At 46.4% G+C, this 25,608-nt stretch overlaps 1 protein-coding gene across 1 annotated transcript; it reads left to right on the top strand.

Annotated features, from left to right (window-relative positions):
* Positions 1 to 17,033: 17,033 nt before the first annotated feature.
* On the top strand, positions 17,034 to 20,158 carry LOC140204587 (uncharacterized). Its single transcript, XM_072271310.1, has 3 exons — positions 17,034 to 17,346; positions 17,612 to 17,789; positions 18,995 to 20,158. The coding sequence occupies exons 1-3, from the start codon at positions 17,239 to 17,241 to the stop codon at positions 19,678 to 19,680; spliced, it is 972 nt and encodes a 323-aa protein (XP_072127411.1). The 5' UTR covers positions 17,034 to 17,238; the 3' UTR covers positions 19,681 to 20,158.
* Positions 20,159 to 25,608: the final 5,450 nt, after the last annotated feature.

The raw sequence follows: 25,608 nt of genomic DNA, 5'->3' as shown, positions 1-25,608 counted from the left end.
GATAAGGAAAACAATGGAGCAGCATTTGGAGATGTTAATGAAGGGACAGAAGGAGAGCTGTCAAGATCGGCCCCCCTTTGAACCCTGAACTGTTTGAAGTGATGGACAGGCGATACCCCAGCAGGGGGATAAAAAGGGACAGGTTCGCTAAGGCAGGACACACACGACACCACGAGGTAACGAGACCCTGGAAGCGGTGCACCTCCCATAAGTCAGTGGGAGTTTTGGAGGTCTGGTCGCAGGACCAAGCCATAGACGCACAGGGTGGAAAGGCACGATCGGCGGGAACCTGGTGTGTGTCCGCCCTTGCCTGGGTGCCAGGTTCACCGCAGAGAAATGATCGTATCTGGAAACGGAGGGGTCACGGTCGGTGACCTCAGAAGACATCACAAAGGGCTCGCCCGAAAGCTGACTGCGAAGAATATCGAAGGTCTGTGTGGAAGCCGTTTGAATATTCATTCGTTTTTGCTCTCTCTCTCCTTCCCCCCACTGTCCATCTCCCACGGCAGTGATTACGGTGAACTGAACTGAACTCAATTGAACTGAACTTTGCGTCACTTTGACACTGGTCATTTACCCCTAGATGACGATAGAGCTTGATTGATCCTGTTATCCTAATTCTGTGTACATGTGTGTTTATCATTGCTGAAAGGTTGCATTTATTATCCTTTTGATTAGAGTACTGTGTTTCTTGTTTCTTTAATAAAACTTCCTTAGTTCTAGTAATCCAGACTCCAACTGAGTGATCCATTTCTGCTGGTTTGGCAACCCAGTTATGGGGTACGTAACACTTCAAATACAGAAGATTTATGTCCTTGAGTGGCCCAGTCAGTCCTAACTTTAATCCAATCGAACATCTCTGGCAAGACCTCAAGATCGTTGTCCATCGCTGCTGCCCAGCTATCCTGGCATAGCTTGAGCAATTATGCAAGGGGAAATGGGAAAATCATGTTCCATCATGTTGTGCAAAGCTAACACAGACTTATCCAAAAAGACTACTGGCTCTAATAGCACAAGAGGTGGTTCAAATAAGTACTAAGCAAAGGGGGAAGAATACTTTTGAGTTCCTGATTTTTCAGTTTTGAATATTTAGTCTTTCATGGCTTACATTTTTCCTGGTATATTCAGGCTCTGCTGTGAAAAAACGATTATGTCAGTCACAAAGAAAAATTTTCATTAATCAAAATTCCTGATTGCAATTCTTCTATATGAACAAATGGTTGGGGGCTGAATATTTTTTCAAGGCTGTGTAGATACATTTACAATTAAATCTGAGCCATTGTTTGAAAGCTACAATTCCTGATTTGCCTGCATTGTGCGGTGTGAGGTGTACACGTGTTCAGTGCTGTCTGACTTGCTGAGAAGAGTGGCATTTGAGCCTGCCAGGGTCACGTAAAGTAGGCAGACCGTTAACTATTAAGTATTGCTGATTTGATGCTTGTGCTAGCAAGCAGATCTCATAATTACAACAAACACCGCTGACAGAAATTCTGCTGCAGTTGCTTCTGCAAAATATGCAATGTGAGTGACTGAAATTGCTATGGCAATGATGAGACAAGAATGTTTTTGAGTTGAGAGGGAACCAATCACTGCCTCCGTTTGTAATCCTGAGAATAATCTGAAGAACAACCTGGTTTCATCTGATGCAAGCCATTTCTAAAATTAAACCCCAATTCCCACCAATGATCCACAAGAATGAACAAAACATAGAATCTAGAATTTAAAATACTACAGCATAAGAACAGGCTCTTGGGCCCATGATGTCTGTGTCAGGGCTCCTGATATTTCGCTCATGTTTTGACAGTCAAAGCCAGCACAGAATGCATTGAGCTCATCTGGAGGTGAAGCCCTGCTGCCACCTTTGTCACTTGATTTATTTTTCTAAGATATGATGGTATTCAAGCCCTGCCACACCTCTCAAGCATCCTTTGTTCATTCAAGTTTGGTCTGGATTTGACACTTCGCCAGTGAGATGACTTTCTAGAGATTGTTCTTGAACCCCTCATTACGTTCATGGTCACCAGATTTGAAAGCCTCTGATCTGGAGTCTCATCACAAGATCACAAGACAAAGGAGCAGAAGTAGGCCATTCGGCCCATCGAGTCTGCTCCACCACTCCACCATGAGCTAAACTATTCTCCCATCTAGTTCCAGTTTCTGGCTTTTTCCCCATATCCCTTGATACCCTGACTAATTAGATACCTACCAATCTCCTCCTTAAATACCCTCAATGATCCGGTCTCCACAGCTGTATGTGGCAATGAATTCCATAAATCCATGACCCTCTGGCTAAAAATATTTCTCCTCATTTCTGTTTTAAATGGGTACCCTCTAAGTCTAAGACTGTGGCCTCTTGTCCTGGACTCATCAGACTGTGAATCTTATAGTTCATTCAGGTCTTCTGATTGGGGAAGACAGCTGATTTAATAAAGTCCCTTACAACCATGGTGTATTCATTCTGATCCACAGATGAGTCCTTGAACAGGGCCCAGTCCACTGACTCAGAGTAATCCCATAGCTGCTCCTCTGCTCCTCTTTGTCGTCCTTATCTGTGGAGCTTTGCTCTTTATCCTCTGCCTGTATGCAAGGTAGAAGGGCAGCCAAGTGGTCTAAATTATTGAAATGTGGTCCGGGCATTAGCTTAGCAAGCCTGCGATCTCGCGTGGTGGACCCTCTGGCGCTACAGGTTATGTGCTGTTGGTAATTGGACAGGGTTTTCTTCAAACTGCTAACCCTTTCCACTGCAGGTCAACAGAAAGGTTGCCAGCAAAGTCTTGAAGCCTCATATCTGTTAGATGAGTCCAAAACAAATAAATTTCTGAAACTATTCTAGTCAGGACGTGGGAAGAACTGTGAAGTTTATGCCTTGCCTGACTCAGCAAAATATCATTGAAAATGATGTTATATAATAATATTAGTCTGAAATATTGAGCAGCAGATTTCCCATTTAAGTGCAGGTGTCCTATTCAATTTCAGGTTATTGACAATCAGAGGTACTCAGTGGGTCTCTTATTCACCCTCCGAGATACGGTAAGTAATTACCGTAGTTTAAGCCAGTGATTCCCGATGGGGCAGTTACCTGTCCTGAGGGCATTAATGGAAATAGAACTTGTCAGGGGGGCATTCAAGATTCTTGGCGGGGGGGTGTTAGGCTGCACCCTATGTGTCTTATAAGTAATACTGTACTGTCTAACATGCTTTGAAACCATCAAGATTGCAGAAATACTTCCATAAAAGACACCCTGAAAAGGCTAATTATGTTATTACTCAGTTCCAGAAGATGAAAGAAGTATTTGAAAAGCATTCCATTTGCCAAGAAAGCTAAAAACGACCTTGATGGCCTCATTGCTTCTTATAACATTTCCAAAATGATAGCAGTGTGGAAAATCTCATAGAATTGGTGAAAGATTGGTGCCAGGATAATCAAGGACACGACCCACCTAGCCAACACACTTTTCGTCCCTCTTCCCTCCAGAAGAAGGCTCAGGAGCTTGAAGACTCGTACGGCCAGATTTGGGAACAGCTTCTTTCCAACTGTGATAAGACTGCTGAATGGATCCTGACCTGGATCTGGGCCGTACCCTCCAAATATCCGGACCTGCCTCTCGGTTTTTTTTTGCACTACCTTACTTTCCATTTTTCTATTTTCTACTTATGATTTATAATCTAAATTTTTAATATTTACTATCGATTTGTAATCCAGGGAGCGGGATGCGCAGATTCAAATATCGCTATGACGATTGTACGTTCTAGTATCAATTGTTTGGCGACAATAAAGTATAAAGTCTTCTCAGTAATCACACGCTAGGACTTCCTGTCCAACCTCGAAGCTCCTTCCTGATTCACCTGGGTTGAACTGCTTATTCTGCACTTTCCTCCATGGATGCTGCATTTTTCCTCAGAGAGCAGATCCTCTCACATCTTGCTGCACAGTCTAGAGGGAACCACAACACGAGATGCACTGTCAGCGTCCTTTGACACACTGACTGTTGGTTTCGTCTCACTGAGAACTCTGGAAACGTAGGGTTACCATGAGCTGGCCATCCTTGCACGGTGATGTCATAGATTTTTGACGCTGTTGAGTCATTCCTTGTTTCCCTTTGTATTTCGGAATTTGTTACTGGCAACTGGTCCACCAGTGCTGAGTGAAACACTTCTGCTGGGTCACAGTGTGAAGAATTTTCTTCTTCAGCTGCCAATAGTGGAAGATGTGACAAGCCGTAGGTGTTGCTGTGTTGTTTGGTACTGTTGAACTCTATGTCATGTGACAAGAATACACATAGATTAAGATGTAGCTGTCCTGTGCTGGCACCAGTGGGATCAGCCATTGGTCTGCCACCTGTCTTCAGGAGAGAGAGATAAGGAAAACAATGCAGCAGCATTTGGAGATGTTAATGAAGGGACGGGAGAGAGAGTAACAGAAGGAGAGAGCTGTCAAGCTTGGCTCCCCCTTTAAACCCTGAACTGTTTGAAGTGATGGACAGGCGATACCCCAGCAGGAGGATAAAAAGGGACATGTTCGCTAAGGCAGGACACACACGACACCCGAGATAACGAGACCCTGGAAGCGGTGCGTCTCTCACAAGTCGGTGGGAAGTTCTTGAACGACTGATCGCGGGATCAAGCCATAGACACTCAGGGTGGAAAGGCACGATCGGCGGGAACCTGGTGTGTGTCCACCCTTGCCTGGGTGCTGGGTTCACCGCAGAGAAACGATCGTATCTGGAAACGGAGGGGTCACGGTCGGTGACCTCAGATGACATCACAAAGGACTCGCCCGAAAACTGACTGCGAAGGTCTGTGTGTGGAAGCCGTTTTGAATATTCATTCGTTTTGCTCTCTCTCTCCTTCGCCCCCCCCCCGCCACTGTCCATTGCCACTGCAGCGATTACTGCGAACTGAACTGAACTAAATTGAACTGAACTTTGCGTCACTTTGAAACTGGTCATTTACCCCTAGACAACGATAGAGCTTGATTGATCCTGTTATCCTAATTCTGTGTACATGTGTGTTTATCATTGCTGAACTGTTGCATTTATTATCCTTTTGATTAGAGTACTGTGTTGCTTGTTTCTTTAATAAAACTTTCTTAGTTCTAGTAATCCAGACTCCAACTGAGTGATCCATTTCTGCTGGTTTGGCAACCCAGTTACAGGGTACGTAACAGTCATAAGAGTGGGCTCCTAGGAACAGTGCCCAATGTTGTAACCTGGTAGCAATCATCACTGGAATTCCCTTCCTGGGATTGAAAATGGACACAAGGAGCTGGTGATCTGACACTAGTGCAAACTTTTGTCCATAGAGGTAGTGGTACAACTTCTTTTATTCCCCATCCTAGACTCTCGGTTGATCTGTGCGTAGTTGCATTCTGCTCATCAGTGATCTTGAAGCAAACGTAATCAGATGTTCAGATCCACCTTTCATAATGTGTGACAAAATGTCATAAGGGGATGTGTCGCACGCCAGTCTGATGGGCAGTCGTGGTTTCCTATGGGTGACAGTTCATCTGATGTTATGAGTCCCTTTGTTTCCTGGAATGCTTTTTCACATCTTTCTGACCAGTCGCACTTCGCTCCTGTCTGCAACAGTACGTTCAAAGGGTGCAACACTGTAGCAAGATTTGGGAAAAACTGGTGGTAGTAGTTTACAAGGCCCAAGTATGACCTGAGTTGTGACAAATTTTCTGGTGTGGTTGCCTGTAACACTGCTTCAATCTTCTCTTGTGACTTACATAAGCCATGCTTGTCAGTGACATGTCCACAATATGAGATTTCATTCTTGAAATACTCACATTTCTCTCTCTTTGCATGCAGACCATACTCACTCAGCCTGGTAAGCATTTTACCAAGGATCTGGAGGTGCTCTTCATCATTTTTGCCAGGCACGATGATGTCATGAAGGTAACACTGTGTTCCTGGGATATGTTGGAGCACTTGGTCCATTGTTCTTTGCCAAATTGCTGGAGCTGAAATGATACCAAAGGCGAGACAACAGTCCCTTGTGAGTGTTAATTGTGAGGAACTTCCTGCTTGACTCCTCAATCTCTATTTGCAGATAGGCTTGCGACAAGTCAATCTTTGAAAACTTCTCCCCGCCTGCCAAAGGTGTAAAAATGTCTTCTATTTGTGTCAGGGGATACTGCACCGTACGCAGCACCAGGTTGATGCTCACCTTGAAATCTCCACATATGCCAACGGCTCTGGCCTTGATTTTCTTGATCACCAGGACAATGGGCATGGCCCAATCACTCCACTCAACTTTGGAGAGAATTCTAAACCCCTCCGAGCTCTAAAGGCTAACATCTACTTTAGGACATTAAACATAAGGCACTGGATGCCCTTTATGAAATCTTGGTGTTGCTGCTTCATCAAATCAATTCTGGCCCTTATGCCTTTGAGTTTACCATTAGCATTAAGCAGCTGTGCCAGTCTCTGGTTAGTGCTACAATTTGGGCTGCAGTTACCTCTTGATGGCACATGGAGAGCTTTGATTGAGTTCCAGTCTAGTTGGATTTTTCTCGACCATTCACGTCTAAAAACTGCTGGCCCTCCACTGTTCAATACATAGAAGCTCTAACTGCTGTGTTTGGCTCCTGTATGTCACATTCACCTTCAATTTGCCTTTGGGAGTCACTGTTTTGCTGCTGTAGGTCTATAGCATCACTGAGGTCTTTTCTAATGGTATATTAGAAAACAGTCTGTTGTAGTCAGCCTCTGGAATTATAGACAAAGTTCACCCTGTATCCAGCTTCATTTTCAGTTTTACCCCAGCCGCATCTATTGTGATCCAGATGATTTTATGATCTGCTTCAATAATACTGTGCAGCTCTAGGCATGACAGCTCACCTTTGTCAGACTCTTCGTTGCCTGCTTCACATTTGGTCCCTTTATGCATATGCTTCATTTTGTGTGTGAAACTTTTCATTCAGTGTGTTTTTTCTCTTTAATTGTGCTTTTTGTCTGACTTGCACACTCTCTCCCATGTGAGCTTTCTGCAAACTTTTTCTTTGAACTAACGGTCATTTGCATCTTGAGAGGGTTTGCCACATCAATAATATTTTTGGCTTTTTGCACCATTCAGGTTTGTGCATTTCATATCCTAATCTCTTTTTCTGTAGTTCTGCTACATTCCTTGCTGCAGTCTCTAATGATATTGCTACTGTCAATGTCCATTCTAAGTTTAGGTCTCTTTCTGTCAGTAGCCTCTTTTGAGTGTTTTGACTATGCATGCTACATATAAGCCTGTCCCTTAATGCCTCAGAAAGACCAGCTATAAGGTCACAGTACTGGGTAAGTTTGTGCAGTTCTTCAATGTATTCTAGTTCCTTTTGTAAAATCTAAATGTCTCCGCTATTACCAACAGTTTCGGGCTCAAGTCATTTTGTAAAATTCTAACAATTCCGTTGAACATCTTGCTTGCTGGCTTTTCAAGGGTTACTAAGTTGTGTAAGAGACTGTACCCGTTAAGCTAAGAAGTGCGGGGCGTTCTTTTGCTCAACCATATTGTTTGCCTTACAATACAGTTAAACCTTCTCGATATGTGACTCCCACCTTTTATTAGCACTATCAAGTTCATTAATTTTCCCAACTGAAGCCATTGCCATATTATTTTCACTTTAACTTTGCTAGTTGCATCTTTCAGTGTATACTATGCACTGTTACTTGTGCGTCCTATTGCTGGCATCTGTCACGGGCTTTGTACCATTTAACTCTCGCTGTTTCATCCCGTAACAGTTGGTGCAGCTGGTGGAATTCTCTGACATTCAAGCTTGTACTCATCGCCAATTTGTTGTCCCTGTGCAGCTATAAATAATTTAAATAAATGCACGCATGAGAGAGATGGATTTAACTGAGGTATTCACATTGCAGGGAGAGAGAACAATGTACATGCTTAGACAACAGTCTATACATAGTGCTAAGTGGAGTCATTGTTCTAAAATAGGTCCATACGTTACAGAAAGTATGGCAGTCTCTTTCATAGATGGTGATTTGCAGGAGTACTGCTTACACCTGCAGTCACTGAAGAAGGATTTTCAGTCGATTCACGGATTTAAATGATCTGGAAATTCCAGACTGGGTGATTAACCCATTTCCTTGCAAGGTGGAAAAACAGGAAGGAAAGTTGCAAGAAGAAATTATTGAGATTCCAAATGATGATGGAGCAAAAATGCTTTTCAAAAATGTTGGTGTTTGTGATACATGACTACACTGTCATATGAAGTTTCCTGGTCTTACGAGAAGAGCCACCTGCTCTTCATTGCATTTCCATCCTGCCACCTTGTTGAAGGAGGTTTAAGTGCTGTGAATCACATACTCACAAAAGACAGAAACCGCTTGGACATTGTTACGCGTGGGGACTTAAGGCTTTTGCCGTCACATTTCAGCTCTTGCTAAACACCATCAGGTTGTTCACAAATGTTGACTTCATTGGACCATTATGGGATCCCCCTATGTTATTTCTGTTAACTGTTGGAACTCCCGAGTGGTTCAACCACACACTTCTGAAGTATTCCTCAAATTTGGGAATATCCTCAGAACTCTTCTGCATGCAGCTGACTACCCTTCCCCACTCTGTTAATGTTGGGTCTATTCATTTGACCACAGCCGACTGGCATTCCAACCACCTTGCAGATTTTACTAATCCTTCCTTTGTCAGCATCAGTTCTACACATCAACTGCCTGACCTGTCCAGGAGACAACAGTGTGGCCACAATATGGGTGCAAATTGTTTACATCTTTAATACGCAAAGTTCCGTTGAGGTCTTCAAAGCTCTATGAAGCATTTATCAATCTTCTCAGGTTCTGCAGATTTGTGAGAAAACACTGGCCTTCTTTCATAGGTCCTCTTGTCATTCCAACGCAGCTTGGTCATTAATGGATTCAGTCGTGGCATGGCTACCTGTCCTGTTTTCTCATCACTGTCATTATCACTTACATCGCTAGGAAGGGCTGTATTATCCATTCTGCATTCCTGTAAATTGGAATAATGGTGCTGACTTGGATTAGTTCGATATGGGGGGTGTTTGCCAAAGAGGAGGATCAGTGACAGGACCATCACTCTAACAAACTCGATGTGCTTCTCTGTATGGTCTCACTTTGTCTCTGAGCTTTGTAGAGCTCACTGTGACTCAATTACTTTTCAAACTTTTAATTTTCTCACTGGTTTGGTTAATGCACAGACTTGTTCTTTGAATTTCTCAGGGTGTGTATCCAGCTGATATTGTCACTGAACATGCTCCCTCTTTCTCAGTTGTTAAGACAACTAATTCCATCCAGTTTATATGTTTCCCTTAATCTGGCATCTTGACCCATGCCCTTTTAATTCAAATTTCAAAGTAAATTTATCATGAACGTATGTATATCTGACCATATGCTACCACCGAGATGCATTTTCTTGCAACCAAAAACTACAAAGACTGACAAACAATCAATGTGCAAAAAGAAGAGAATCTGTGCAAACATTAAAAACAGACAATAGTAATCATTATTTATTTATTAATAATAAATAATCCTGAGAAAATGAGATGTAGATTATTTGGAAATGAATCTATAAATTGTAGAATCAGTTCAACATTGAGGTGAGTGAAGTAATCCGTGCTGGTTCAGGACCTGGAAGGTTGAAATGTACTAGCTACTCCTGAACCTATTGATATGGGATCTAAATCTCCTGTACCACCTGCTTGATGGCAGCGGGGAGAAGAGAGCATAGCCGGGATGGTGGGGTCCTTGATGATGCATTTGCTTTCTTGCCACAACACTCCTTGTAGATGTGCTCAATGGTGGGATGGTTAGGAGGGTTTTTCGTGTAATGGACTGGGCTGTATCCACTGCTTTTTACAAGCTTTGCCATTCTTGGGCATTGTTGTTTTCATACCAGGCCGTGATACAAACAGTTAGGATACTCTGCACTGTGCATCTATAGGGGTCTGTCAAAGTTTTAGATTATATCTGGATACGGGCAAACTTATAAGAAGGTAGAGATACTGCCATGCCTTCTCTATAATGGCACTTATGTGCTGGTGCCTGGACAGATTCTCTAATACGATAACGCCACTAAATTCAATGTTACTGACACTTTCAACCACCAATTTGTTAATGAGGACTGGCTCTTGGACCTCTGTTTTCTTTCTCCTGCAGTCAATAATCAGCTCCTTGATCATGTTGACATCAAGAAAGAGGTTGTAGCTGTGGCGCCAATCAGCCAGATTTTCAATCTCCCTCCAATACGCTGATTCATCACTGCCTTTGATTTGGCCAACAACAATGGTGTTGTCACCAAACTTGGCATTGAAGCTGTATTTAGCACTCGCATTCATAAGTAAAAAGCAAGTGGAGCAGGGGACTGGGCACAGAACCTCGCAGTGCACCTAGGCTGATGATGATTTTGGAGGAGATGTTTACTTTTAAAAAATTATTTAGAGATACATCACACAACTGGCCCTTCTGGCCCAATCAGCCACACCACTCAGCAATCCACCTATTTAACCATAGCCTAATCATAGGACAATTTGCAATGTCCAAATGACCCTATTAACTGGCCCGTCTTTGTACTATAGGAGGAAACTAGCGCACCCATGTGGTTATGGGGAGAATGTATACACTCCTTACAGACGGTGCCAAAATTTAACTCTGAAATCCAATGCTCCATGCTATAATAGCATCACGCTAACCGCTACACTACCGTGTTGTTGTCAGTCCATACTGACTGAGATCTGCAAGTGAGGAAATCAAGCATCCGCTTGCACAAGGAGCCAAATTACATGAGACCCAGCCCTGGTCATATATTTAGCCCTGACGTCTTCAATAGTCTTATCCAGTTGAAATATTTTGTTCAGATCAGAACTAAAACCCTCAGTCATCTGTCCTCATGTAGCTACTAGAGGTTCAATTCTCCCTTTTCCTGAAGTGGGTTTCCTCTTTGATTCATCCATGTCTTTGGTCCTCCTCTCACTATGTGTAGACAAAGGCCAATTGATTATTTAATGGGCACCTTATAGCCAGAAATAATAGAATGTGCAATCACAATTCAAATGGACCACACAGAGCTAGATTGATTACACCAAATGGCCAAGTAGATCGTGCACAGCTGAAAGTGCTGTTTAACTTCACTTAAAAAAATAGCAGAGGAGATGACCCCTAGATTTTAACTTCTCTCTTAGACTTCCTTTAAATAGTGCACCAAGGCAATAACGAGATGCATCGCTGATGATTAGGAAAGTAAGAAAGTCTTACTTCCTGCTGTGTGTGCACTCTGGAACTCTCCACCTTCCCCGAGAATTTTCCTGTCCCTTATCCTCCCAGACGTGGTGTACGTGACATCAGATTGTTGGACCTGGAGAAGAGCTGTCCAGAGATCCTTTCAATGAAGAATGAGGCACAAAGCTTATGGTAGAGCTGCTTCCTTAGACTTTCATCAGATTACATCTCAGACGGAGTCAGTCTGTTCCAGCAAGGAAGTAACAGAGAAATCAGAGCACATGATTTCCTTTTATGATGCAAACAAGTCCAGAATATTTTAGATAAGCCAGTCTTAAACAAGTACTGACCAACTCACACTGCAGCCTTGCAAACAAAGAAAGTGCAGAAGAACTAAAGTGAATGTACCACAATTCACTCAAAGTGAATACAAACAATCATAAAGAAAGCTAAGTCGATAAGGGAAAACACATATAAGGCATACAGAGAGGAAGCAGAGTGGCTTGTGGACTGGTGAACACAACACGAGTCTCATCATGGACAAGACGGAAGAGATGATTGTGGATTTCAGGAAGTTGCAGGCTGACCACTCCTTAATACACATCAATGGCTCCTCCTTGGACGGAGTCAGGAGCGTCAAGTATCTTGATGTGCACATCATGGATGATCTCACCTTGTCCCTCAACATCACCGCTTTAGTCAATTAAGCACAGGAGCCCCTCCACTTCCTGAGGGGATTGAGGCGTGAGGCTCCCCACCCCCATTCTACCGGAGCACCATCGAGAGTGCCCTGACCAGATGTAACACTGTCTAGCTATGGGAAGTGCAAGGTATCTGACCACAAGACCCTGCAAGGGGTTGTGGGGATGGCTGTGAGAATCATAGGGATCTCTCTCCCCCTCCCATCCAGGACATACACCAAATGTGGGGAAGGGTTGCACTTGAATCTGAGGGGGACCAATATCCTTGTGGGTGGGTTTGCTAGAGCTGTTGTGTGTGGTTTAAACTAATCTGGCAGGTGGATGGGAACCAGTATGATAGAGCTGAGGATGAGCCAGCAGGTTTACAAGTAGATGATGTAACATGTAATATGAATGTAAGGAAGGACAAGCCAATGACTGGGTACAACTTCAGACAGAGCAAAGAGTTAAGTTGTACCACAGAGGCAAAATTCATAAGGGCAAAGAATGCAGGACTGAAGGTGTTTTATTTTAATGCACGTAGTATTCGGAATAAGGTGGATGAACTTGTGGGGCAATTAGAGATTGGTAGATATGACCTTGTGGGCATCGCTGAGTCATGATTGAAAGAAGGCTATAGTTGGGAGTTTAACATCAAAGGATGTACTTTGTATCGAAAGGACAGGCAGGAAAGCATAGGCAGTGGTGTGGTGCTGTTGGTAAGAGATGGAACTACATCATTAGAAAGAGGAGAAGGCTGAATCTTTGTGGAGTTAAGAAACTGCAGGGGTAAAAATTCATAATGGGAATCATATATAGGCTTCCAGATATGTGGGGTTGAGATTGCAAAGGGAGCTGGTAATGAGGGCAAATCTCACAATTGTAATGGAGGACTTCAATCTGCAAGGGGATTGAGAAAGTCAGGTTGGTGTCAGATTGCAAGAGAAGGAATTTGTTGAATGCCTACAAGATGGCTTTTTAGAGCAGCTTGTGCTTGAGCCTACTCGGGGAAAGGCTATCTTAGATCGGGTGTTGTGTAATAACACAGATTTTATTAGTCAGCTTAACATAAAGGGACCCATAGCAGGCAGTGATTATAATATGATTGAATTCTTACTGCAAATTGAGAGGGAGAAGCACAAATGACATGTATCAGTATCGCAATGGAAAAAAGGGAATCACAGAGGCATGAGAGAAGAGCTAGCCCAGGTGGATTGGAGGGGGATACTGGCAGCGATGATGGCAGTATAGAGGTGGATGAAGCTTCTGGGAATAATTTACAATTCGCAGAATAGATACATCCCACAAAAGAAGTTGTTCTCAAATGGCAGGGCTAGGCAACCGTGGCTGAAAAGGGAAGTTAAGGACTGCATAAAAGTCAAGGAAATGACACAAAAGGTAGCAAAAGTGAGTGGGAAGTTGGATGATTGGGAAGCTTTTAAAATCCAACAAAACGCCACAAAAAAAGCTATAAGAAGGGAAAAAAGGGAAAAGATGAAATATGAGGGCAAACTAGCTGATAATATAAAGCAGGATACCAAAAGATTTTTCAGTTATATAAAGAATAGAAGGGAGGTGAGAGTTGATATTAGACCACTAGAAAATTATGCTGGTGAGGTAGTAATGGGGGACGAAGATGACCTTAATAAGTACTTTACTTCAGTCTTTACTGTGAAAAACACTAGCTGTATGCCAGATATCTGTGAGTGTCAGAGAGCAGGAGTGAGTGCCATTGCTATTACAAAGGAAAAGTGCTCGGTAAACTGAAAGGTCTTAAGGTGGTCAGTTAACTGGGCCAGATGGACTACATCCCAGAGTCCCGAGAAAGGCTGCTGAAGAGATAATGGATGCATTGGTCATGATCTTTCAAGAATCACTTGATTCTGGCATGATCCCGGAGGACTGAAAAATTGCAAATTTCACTCCACTCTTTTAGAAGTGAGGAAGACAAAAGCAAGAAAATTATAGGCCAGTTAACTAACCTCAGTGGTCAGAAAAGTGTTGGAGTCCATTATTAAGGACAAGGTTTCAGGGTTCTTGGAGACTAATAATAAAATACATCAAAGTCAGCATGGTTTCTCTGAAGGGAAATCGTGCCTGACGAATCTGCTAGAGTTCTTTGAGGAAGTAACAAGCAAGGTGGACAAAGGCAAGGCAGTGGATATCATTTACTTTGATTGTCAGAGGGAACTTGATAAGGTATCTCACATGATGTTGTAGGCTGATGGTGTTACAGGAAATATACTGAGGAATGGCTGACAGGCAGAAGGCAGCGAGTGGGAATAAAAGGGGACTTTCCTGGTTGGCTGCCAGTAACTAGTGTTCCTCCGGGGTCAGTAGTGGGACTGCTACTCTTCACATTGTCAATGATCTAGATAGTGGACTTGATGGCTTTGTAGCAAAGTTTGTGATGATACAAAGATATGTGGAGGGGTAGGCAGTTCTGAAACAGAAATGCAATTGCAGTAGGACTTAGACAAATTGGAAAAATGGCCAAAAAAGTGGCAAATAGAATACAGCGTTGAGAAATGTATGATAATACATTTTGGTAAAAAGAACAATAGTGCAGACTATTATCTAAGTGGGGAGAAAATTCAAACACCGGAGGTGCAAAGGGACTGAGGAGTCCTCGTGCAAGACTCTCAGAAGGTTAATTCACAGGTTGAGTCTGTAGTAAAGAAGGCAAATGCAATGTTGGTATTTATTTCAAGGGGAATAGAATATAAAAGCAAGGAGATAATGCCAAGTCTTTATAAGACACTAGTCAGGCCGCAGATAAGAGTATTGTCAACAGTTTTGGGCCCCATATCTCAGATAGGATGTGTTGTTATTGGAAAGAATCCAGAGGAGATTCACCAGGATGATTCTGGGAATGAAGGGGTTAACATATGAGAAGTGTTTGGCAACTTTGGACCTGTAGTCCAAAGGAGGCCAAGTTGGGAGGCCTTATGGTCATAGGGAGCATGGAATTGGTGTCCAGAGAGAGTCTTTAGCCAAAGTCTTGGCTTTAGTAGAGAATTCAGGAACAATGCTAGCCTTAGAACTGATAGTCCTAAGAACCATCGAACAAGGTTACTCATACAAGAGTCAACCAACACACTGGCAACTCCTTGTTGTGGTCGCAGGGTCTTTATCCTGCAGTTTCTGATGGGAAGCAGGTGTGTGTAGTTAGTGGAACCTGGGAATGATTGGAATTTAAATGAGGTGATTGAGGCCCAATTCCAGAGGTAAATGGCATGGTGGGGGATTGCCAGAAGGGGCAATGACCACGTGGTGGAGGCCAAGTCCTGGGTATATTCAAAGCAGAAGTTCATAGATTAGATTAGATTATGAGGACACGCAGTCCTCTTTTATTGTCATTTAGTAATGCATGCATTAAGAAATGATATAATACTCCTCCGGTGTGATATCACAAAAACAGAGGATAGACCAAGACTGAAAAACTAACAAAAAACACATAATTATAACATATAGTTACAACAGTGCAACAATACCATAACTTGATGAAGAACAGGCCATGGCACAGTAAAAAAGTTCAAAGTCTCTCTAAAGTTCCACATCTCGTGCAGACGGTAGAAGGAAGAAAACGCTCCCTGCCATGCCCGACCACAGTCCGACTCTGGAAGATTCTCGATCGCCCAGTAACAGCGGCAGCGAATCGGCGTTTCAGAAATTTCTCCAGATGTTCCTCCGTGCTTTCACGTCTGTCTCCATCAAATCAGAATTGTCCATGGCCCCTATTTAACAGAAACGATATCATTTCACCGGAGAGTTGCGCGCGCTGTGTCGTGCCGCCATCTTCTCCTCCCGCTTTTTCCTGATTGGTCGGAGCATGAAGGGATATAGTTAGAGGGCAGGTATATGGGGTTAAGTGCGATCCGGAATCAGCCATGATGGAATGGCGGAGCAAACCCAATGGGCTGAATGGCCTCATTCTGCTCCTGTGTCTGCAGAGCTCTCACCATTGTCAAGGACCTCCCCCATCTGTCCCACAATCTCTTTGACCTCCTACCACCAAGCAGAAGATACCGCCGTATAAGAACAAGGACAGTTAGGCTGGGTAACACTTCTCCCTCAGGCTGAGAGACTTCTGAAAATCCCGCTGCCATCCAATACTCATTATTTATATCAGCATCAGTAGCAGTAATTCTGTTGTAAATTTAACCATATATTGTAGATGCACTTTATGGCAATTTGACAACTGCAAAATACATTTCTATGTTTATATTATTGCATGTGCTCTATGTGATAAGGTACTGTGTTTTACACCTTGGTTCCTGAGGAATGGTGGTTTGTTTAGCTGTATACCCAGGTACAGTTAAATGGCAATAAACTTGAACAATAAAATTCCTGGACTCTAATCCAACAATCAAGAAGGGGAGAGCCTCCCTCTTTACAGGGGTTTGTCCGGGGTGTGTGGGAGAGGAAGATTTTCTCATTAACAGGGGTCACTATTTAACTGATTCTCTATAGTATATTAGAACATTGGTTTATTATTATTATCAGGTATGAAGGGATAGTGAACTATGCCGTCCATACAGGTAATTTCAGCACAAAAAGTGTAACAGTTACAGAGAAAGTGCAGTGGGATGGGAGTTTCCGTGTGACTGGTGGTAAGTCACTTTTGAATTTTCTGCCCAATTTTTGGGGGGGGGGGGTGGTGAAGAGAAGAGAGAATAAAATGCCCCGTCCCGTGCAGAGAGGAGTAGACGAGATGAGAAATGGGCGGGTAGGTGATTGGTGAGCAAGGGGCGGCCTAGCTAATATATTAAGTGGAGGATGCAGATGTTGGGGCCTCGGTCCCCATCCCCTCACCTTTGTGAGCTCACCGAGACATTACAATCTAGTGACGTCCCCCCCCCCCCCCCCGGTGCCGTCAATGCGGCCCCAGCTTCAGGCGGGGTCTGTGAAGTCCTGGACAGGTGTCATCAGAGCATCTCTCCGACCGCGGCATACAACTCCATACGCCTACGAACTTTAAAATAGCATCTCAGAGAATACATCTCCGGCCAGATCACAGAGGGAAGGTAGGTGAAACGGGAGTGAAGAGGGGTTTGCGGGGCAGGGATGGGGATGTTGTCGGAGAGATGGGAGGGCGTAGCTCGAGGGTGGGGGGTGGAGAGAGACGACGTCTTCCTACCTCCCACTGGAATCGTCAACTCCCATCAGTATGCAGTGTGTATACCGAGAGTAGATACGATTTAAATTAAAACACTCCCGCCCTCACGCAGTGAATGAAGTTTCCTGCACACCGTCCCACCACGTACCGCTGAGTGAATCAGAGTACAGAGTGAATCTCCCGCCACAGGTTTCTGGAGTCAGACAGAGTCAAGCTCCCCCGTTTCTGTCCCACTGTAGAGATCATGGAGCCCGCAAAGAGGAACACATCAAGAAGGCGACGGATCGCTTCGGCTATTTCTCGTTTCATTATCGCTACGTTCCGAATTCTGTGTCAATGTGAATGTTTCTCGGTGAGTTCTCAACCAAGAATAAACCTTGAGGGAAATAAGAACGGGAGGAACAAATTCACTCTCCCCCCTCCGGACCTGCCCCTCACCCTCGTGACTCCCCTTCCTGCACTCGCAGCGATTCTAACCATTCCGTTCCGCAGCCTCCAGAGAACTGCTCATCGTTGAGAATTTGCGTAGTCAGCTCCCCGCAATCTCCGGGATAAGTGAGGCCAGGTGCACGGTCTCGGACAGTGCAATGATTCTGGAACTTTGTGATCTCCCACAGGGTTCCCAGTCCTGCTGCAAAGGTGTCAACCGCGTAGTTCCGCAAAACGAGCAGCAGGTAAAGGAATCCTCTGCAGCGGGAAGCCAGGGAAATCACTCTTGTCCGCCGGACGACAACATTCTGCAAGCGAGCAGGGAAAATTGGCAAAATCCACGTGCGCCTGGAATTTCAGGCACAGGTACGGAGGAGCTGGTAGAGGGATTGGGGCGGGTCAGGCCCATAGAGGGAGTACCGAACACCGATTCCCATGACCGTACCCCCTGACGATAGGAGCGCTATGCATGGTTCCCACCGCTGTATCCTATGGTCAGACCCACTCCAGGAGCAGCGTGCATAGTTCCTGCGTCCCTATTCCTGAGTCAAACCCACACCAGGAACACGGTATACAGTTCTCTTTGTCCCTGGGTCAGACGCACCAGGAGTATGGTGCAACACTCACCACACGCTGGAGGAACTCAGCAGGTCGGGCAGCATCCGTGGAAAAGATCGGTCGACGTTTCCTGCCAGAACCCTTCGTCAGGACTGTATAAGGAAGGGGCAGAGGCCCTATAAAGAAGGTGGGGGAGGGTGGGAAGGAGAAGGCTGGTAGGTTCCAGGTGAAAAACCAGTAAGGAGAAAGATCAAGGGGTGGGGGAGGGGATAGGCAGGAAAGGTGAAGAAGGAATAGGGGAAAACACAGTGGGTAGTTGAAGGAGGTGGAACCAAGAGGCAGCTGGGGGAAGGGGGGCAGAGTGACATAGGGATAGGGGAAGGGAGGGGGGGGGAATTACCGGAAGTTGGAGAATTCTACGTTCATACCAAGGGGCTGGAGACTACCTAGACGGTATATGAGGTGTTGCTCCTCCAACCTGAGTTTTGCCTCATCATGGCAGTGGTGGCTTTGACCTCAGCTCCGGTAATTCCCTCCCTCCCTCTCCCTTCCCCTATCCCTATGTCACTCTGCCCCTCCCCCAGCTGCCTATCACTTCCCTCATGGTTCCGCCTCCTTCTACTACCCATTGGGTTTTCCCTTATTCTTTCTTCACCTTTCCTGCCTATCCCCTCCCTGCTTCCCCTCCCCCACCCCTTGATCTTTCTCCTTACTGGTTTTTCACCTGGAACCTACCAGCCTTCTCCTTCCCACCCTCCCCCCACCTTCTCTATAGGGCCTCTGCCCCTTCCTTCTACAGTCCTGATGAAGGGTTCTGACCCGAAACGTCGACCGATCTTTTCCATGGATGCTGTCCGACCTGCTGAGTTCCTCCAGCGTGTGGTGAGTGTTGCTTTGACCCCAGCATCTGCAGAGTATTTTGTGTTTAGGAATATGGTGCATGTGTAGAAAATTAAAAGAATTGTTTTGTTTTAAAAAGAAACAACATCTGTCCCCTGTCCTTCCCTCTCCAGGATATGACACACCAGTTACTCCCATCCCTCGTCCATTCCCGGCGTGGGATCCAGCTCCCATGGATCCCTCGAGGTCTGGGACAGCGATTCCTGTCGGCGCCTCCCCTTCGGTAGAGGGTCCAGGATGTCCCGAGTGCAATAGGGACGTCGGAAGCTCAGGGCTGGAGGAGCAGCAGCCCCAAGATGGCCTCGACAAAAGCGTTCCGTCTTCCGCTGAGTCGCCGTCCCCAGGGACGGTCCCCTCCTCTTCTACGGGACAGGAGGAGGGGGAGGATGTGGAGAAGATGGAAGAGGAGGAGGTGGGGAAGCCGGGGACGTCCCGGGAGCAAGGTGGACAGGAGCAGAGCGTGGCTTTCAGTTTCCGCTCGATGTGGGAAAAGTTGTGGGACCCCCTTTGGTCCAGTCCCCACTCTCACGTTGTGCGGAGTGGATTACAGGACTCGCCGGACGTTTTAAGGTATGGGTTGAAAAACAATCACCCAAGATCTGAACACCATATGCAGGCTCCGTACCCGTCTGAGGAGGCCGCGCCTGCGTCCTCCATCCCGGACTCTGAGCTGCTCAAGGTGCCCCACACAGATTATGAATTCTGGGCCACCTTCAACTTCGGTGGAACAGAGGCGGCGAGGATGCTGCTGATGGAGCGCCGGGAGAGGGCTGCAGCTCAGAACACCTCGATATCCTGAGGGACCCCGTGGTTTCAGACGGGACAGGGTGGCTCCGAGACGGCACGACAGGGTCGGTTAGGCCACGTTTGGAACGAGGAAGTGAGGGATTAATTTTGGGCCCAGTGTGAGACTGGAGTCAGACTGAGTCCAGGGGGCACAGCTAGTTGACTTCAGCTTTATTGTCATTCAGTCCGACAGCTGTATACCCGCAAGGGTTACAACATTCATACAAAACAATGTCCACAACACGGTACATATAACTCATACATATAACACATAAAGTTAAGTAATATATTACCACATTATCTATCAGTTTTTATATATTTATTTATTTATGGAGCATTTACGATGCAATTAAAAAGGAAACAGTGTTACCCAATGTGTGATGTGCCTTGATCGTGACATGGAGTTCAGCAGACTTACAGCCTGGGGGGAAGAAGCTGTTTCACATCTTAACATTCTGGTGGAGAGTTGGGAGATATGGGCCACGCAGAAGGCCCTGTGTATGCAGAGCACCTGATAAGTATCTCTGATGGATGATATAGTGACCCCAATGATCCTCGCTCGCCTCCTCCTGAGTCTCCTGCAATTCTTAGAGACCCTGTGTGGGGTTAGGAACAGGAAGTGAGGTTGGGGGGAGAGCAAGCGTTAATCTCTGGTGAGGAGGGGAGAGAGAGTGTTAGTGAGGAGGGAGGTGGTCTATAATCTATATACTACTAAAACTCTCATGCTTTGTTTGTGACTTCCAATTAGCACAAACGGTGCTTTAGAGCGGCACTTTTTTTGGCTAAATCGAATTCAAGATGTGCTAACTTACAGAATGCCGGCAAAGTTCAGGGTTATATATTCGTATAAAATTGCTCTTTCGCCAAAAATCAACAGGCTGCCTTTCACCTGAGACTGGATCGGCCATCATGGAAATCGGGAGGCCACAGCCCGACGCATGTGCACGGCCAGCCTCAGCAGCTTTATGGCTTTGGTGTTACTGCTTCCGATCTTCTATCAAGCATTAGGGTAAAAATATATGGATAGCCTAATTATGCCGCGTGGAAAGAGAAGGGGGACGTTATGGTTAAGAGATGACGCCAAACATCGTACGGAAGCATCAAGGAGAGGGAGAGAACAACAATCAGATGAGGCCAGGGCCGCACGGCTCCAGGATCAAAGAGTCAGGACAAAAAAGATGAGAGAAGACGAGACAGAGGAGGTCAGGCATACACGTCTCCAAAATGACAACAATAGGCACAGACGGAGGAGAGAAGAAGAATCCCAATCAGGCCAGGGCCGCATGACTCCAGGATCAGAGAGAAAGAACAAATGGTAGAAGAGATGAAGGATGAAAGGGCTGCATGTCTCCAGAATGACAAAAACAGGCAGAGAAGGAGGAGAGAGGAAGAGACAGAGGGAAAAAAGGAAAGATCAACTGAAGAATATGTGGCACAGAGTAATTATTGCGAGAGTTGCTGAAGACGACAATGGCCGCTTTCGACGACACTACCTCGACAGAGAAAGAGCAAGGCAAAATGCACGACTGGCATGCCGTCACATTTCTGTCAATGTTGGTTCGATGACGAGAGTATGCCCTCACTGTCGTGCCTTCCTATTCCGTGGAGAAACCGCACATTTCTGCTGTATGAAGGGACAGGTCAGGATAGGCAATTTGCAGCCTCTACCTAATGAACTCCTCAATTTGTACAGCAATGATGAACCTATTGCAAACGAGTTCAGGAAGAACATCAGACAATACAATTGCCTCTTCCAAATGACATCCTTTTGTGCCAAAGAAGTCATTCCAATTAGGAATCAATGGAATCCTTCTGTGATTATGCAAGGCCAAGTCCGTCATTACATCGGACATTTAATTCCAGACCCAACCCGGCAAGCCCAATTCCTTCAAATTTACTTCATGGATACTTAATGTTCATTCTGGTCACATATTTGTCTTCCTATGCGTCTTTCTTCTTTAATAAGCTGAGTTTTTCTTCTTTAATTTCCAAATCAAAGAGATAGCAATAGCATTCAGGAAAATGTAATGTTCATTCTGGTCACATCAGACTGCACTACTCTTCTGTCAAAGGGTGCCCCAACGGGTCACCCTGTTGTCTAGTAACCAATAAAGTGATTGGAACAAAAAACCTTGTTTGGTGTTTCAGGCTTGTAACTTCCTAGTCCCTCCATTGGTGCTCATTCCCTCCTTTCTATTCACCCCTTGGTGCTCCCTCACTCCTCACCTGCCCTTCCTTAGGTGTAATGTAGGGCTCTCAGTAATACTAGACAGACTGTTAACTGTTAATTGTTTATTACCAAAATGGCTTCTCTGAGGTATTATATTAGAATGGCTTCCCGTACTGTTAACTGCTGAGCAAGGGGTTCCCTGTAACAGCAATGTTCAGATTATCCAATGTGATCATGGAAACTGTATTCATTTGTTAGCCAATGGAAGTCATGTTCTGTTATCTTGTATATGTGTGCTGAGTTGAGGAGCGCGGGCTTTTTCGGGAGGCAAACGGAGAGGACGGACATGTGAGGAACGGACAGCAGTTCCAGGGCAGCGGACACCGGACCTCGGGGGTTTGGAAGGTGGCCGGAGTCTCGGAAGGACGTTGTGGATGGAATCGGAGGTGTGAGCTATAACATATTAAAATATTATGTGCAGAAGACTGATAAGTCACTTATGTGGCGCCTTTTCTTTTAGTTGTTGCTACTAACCCATCACCAAAAATACCTCTCAGTTGCTTGGTGAGTGGCAGTGTTCTGAGGAGAAGAAGCGGAAAAGAATGGGGGACAGTTTGAGAGGAGTGGCAGCTGAGGTGGTAAAAGGGGTGAGCGTTAACCAGCCTTGGCTTCTTGGAAGGAGTGTCTAGTTGCCCTAGAGGAGGCGTTTGGGCTGACGGGAAGCCCGGTGGAGCTTTTAGGGGGGATACAGAATCTGCGTCAGGAGAAAGGGGATAAGTTTTCTGACTTTTCTCCGACTAGAGCGAAGGCTAAATTGCTTGAGGTGCCGGGGGGTCATTTCGAGGAATGAGGTGGATCAGATAAGGATCGACCAGATTGTCAGGGGCGCGCGGAGACATGATGCGATCGCTAAGAGCCTCCGGCAGTCCCGTAGAATGCGTCCCTCCCCCCCGTCCCCTGTCTTTTGTTCAGTTGAGCAGAGAGGTCAGGGAGGAGGAGGACGAATTGGAAGCAGAAGGCGGCTCTGTTAAGAAGGTACAGTCCTCGGTAGTAGACCCTTGTGGTGAAATGACTGGGGTCAGCTCCACGAGGGAGACATATAATCAGGTCGCGGCAGGTGGGGAGGGGACTAGCGGAGAAGGCCCCTCTCAGAAGGGACGGACGGCACTGAGGCCAGGCAGAGGCCGGGGACCTGCGAGGCGAGTCGTGTGCTATAACTGCGGGGAAGAGGGGCACTTCAGGTGGGAATGTGAACAGCAGGGAGCCCCTCGGAGGGAGAGTCCCCGGGTGTCCCAGCAAGAAGGGGGTCGGGAAACTTAGAGGAGACTCAGTGAGGGAGCGGACTGGAGTCTCTGGGAAAATTCGTTCCCAACAATCTGCCACGGGACCCTCGGGAGGAAAAGACCCTATCCCAGAAGGATTGGTGGAGCCCCGATCCAGCGTGTAGATACGAATAGAGGGGATAGATGCAAAAGCCATACTCGACACGGGGTCGCAGGTCACATTACTGTACCAGTCGTTCTACAATCAGTATCTGGCGCATTTTCCCCTGACACCTTTCAGTGCACTGGAGATTCCCGGGAGTGCCTGAGGGTGAAGCCCTTTTAGTGGACACCCCGGAAGATCTCGAAGGGGAGTCGAGATTCCCTGCTGGGGTGCTGGTGAGACCCGAGTTGCAGAAGCCCTCGGTGGTATAGGCACGCAGGCTGGTGCTGATCGTCAGGAACACTACTGCACGGGAGGTCACCTTTAAGCGAGGAATGCCTCTGGCGCATTTGTTCCCGGTGACGGTGATGCATAGCGCCCCCGTGAGGCCAGTTGGGGGAGAGCTGTCGCGAAAAAGGCCTAAGTTGACTGCTGAAGCTTTTAAATTTGGGGCATCACCTGTACCGGAGGGTTGGAAGCGGAGGCTGGTGGAGAAGATGTTGACTTTGACAGATGTTTTTTCCCTTGATGAGTTTGATGTGGGTTGTTCCAGGAGCACTCGCCACACCATACGGGTGACTGAGGATACTCCGTTTAGAGAACAGTCACGGCGACTGGCCCCTGCAGACGTGGAAGACATGCGGCAGCATTTGGGCAAGTTGAAGAAGGCTGGGATCATCACGGAGTCCCGAAGCCCGTATGCGTCTCCTATCGTAGTGGCCCGGAAGAAGAATGGGAAGGTTCGTATGTGTGTGGACTATAGAACACTGAACAGGCACACAGTCCCAGATCAGAACATGGCCCCCCGGGTGGAAGATGTGCTGCCCTGTCTGAGTAGGGCGAAGTGATTTAGCGTGCTGGATTTGAGGAGTGGGTATTACCAGATCCCGATGAGTGAGGCCGATAAGGAGAAGGTGGCCTTCATTTGCCCTTTGGGCTTTTACCAGTTCGAATGGATGCCCCAGGGCATATCAGGAGCCCCTGCCTGTCACAATGGGGGCATTGGGAACAGACCCAAATGCAAGACACAGACACTGAAGTACAAGGATCAGGACCTGACTAGAGTAGGGACGTAACAGGATACAGACAACGAGCAGGGACAAGAACGCAGACTAGGGCATGGACCCTGAGCCAGAGACTGGACAAGGACCCAGAACCTGGGTCTTGCCTTGGGCTCGGGTGCCAGAACCAGGCATGGACATGACATGACTGCAGGACTAGAGTCTGGGGTCTTGAGGCTAGAGGCTTGGAGACAGGCTGGGGTCTTGGTCTTGAGGCTAGAGGCTTGGAGACAGGCTGGGGTCTTGGTCTTGAGCTTGGCTGCAGGCTGGGGTCTTGGTCTTGAGGCCTGCAGACTGGGGTCTTGGTCTTGAAATGCGGAGGCTTGGGTATGGATTCCGAGCCAGAGACTGGGCAAGGACCCAGAACCTGGGACTTAACTCGGGCTCGGACTCCAGAACTAGGCAAGGACAAGACAAGGCTACATGACTGGACATGGCTGGGTGAGGAACTCCTGGGTAGGGCGAGACACAAGGACAGGTAAAGGCACATGGACAGGACTCGGATAGGACTGGACTGGGCACAGACTGGACGAGGGCGTTCAGGAGCACGGAGCCTTGGACTAGAAGAGACGGGAGCACAGAACATAGAGCCAGGACCCCTCCTTGGGAACAGGACGTAGGGCCAGGACTCATACACAGAACACTGAACATGAAGAGACAGATCCCAACACGGTAGCGGCAAACGGCTGGACCCACCTAGCGAAGGCGTGGACACAGAGATAGGTCCCAACTCTAGGTGGTGGCAAACAGCCAGACCCACCTAGCAAAGGCATGGACACAAAGAGACAATTCCACACAACAAAAGACAGTTCCTTATCTTGACCTAACAAGGCTCCAGTCTTGCTCTGGCGGTAAAACTTCAGTGGTACAGGCACGGTATACAGGCGGGGTATCCAGGCTAGGTGAGCAGGCAGAGAGTCAGGCGAGGTATCCAGGCATGGAGCCAGGGGAGGGAGTTAAAGACAAGGAGGGGAACAGAACAGTCCAGCAGGGAATCGCTGATTTGCAGAGGTATTTATGTCTCAGCCCGAAAACGAGAAACATGTGCCCACAACAGAAACTGGGGAAAACCAGAAACCCCGGAACAAGGAACCATGGACTGGACCGTGAACCGGAACACAGACTTCACGGACCGGACTATGACACTGCCACCTTCCAGAAGGTCATGGAGAAGACAGTGGGGGATATGAACCTGCTTGAAGTGCTGGTATATTTGGATGACCTCATAGTATTTGGATCCACCTTGGAAGAAAATGAAGCGAGGCTGATGAAGGTGCTCAACTGG

This window comes from Mobula birostris, chromosome 10 (genome assembly GCF_030028105.1).
Source record: "Mobula birostris isolate sMobBir1 chromosome 10, sMobBir1.hap1, whole genome shotgun sequence".
NCBI classification, from domain to species: Eukaryota; Metazoa; Chordata; class Chondrichthyes; order Myliobatiformes; family Myliobatidae; genus Mobula; species Mobula birostris.
This window is presented reverse-complemented; position numbering and strand designations above follow the sequence as displayed.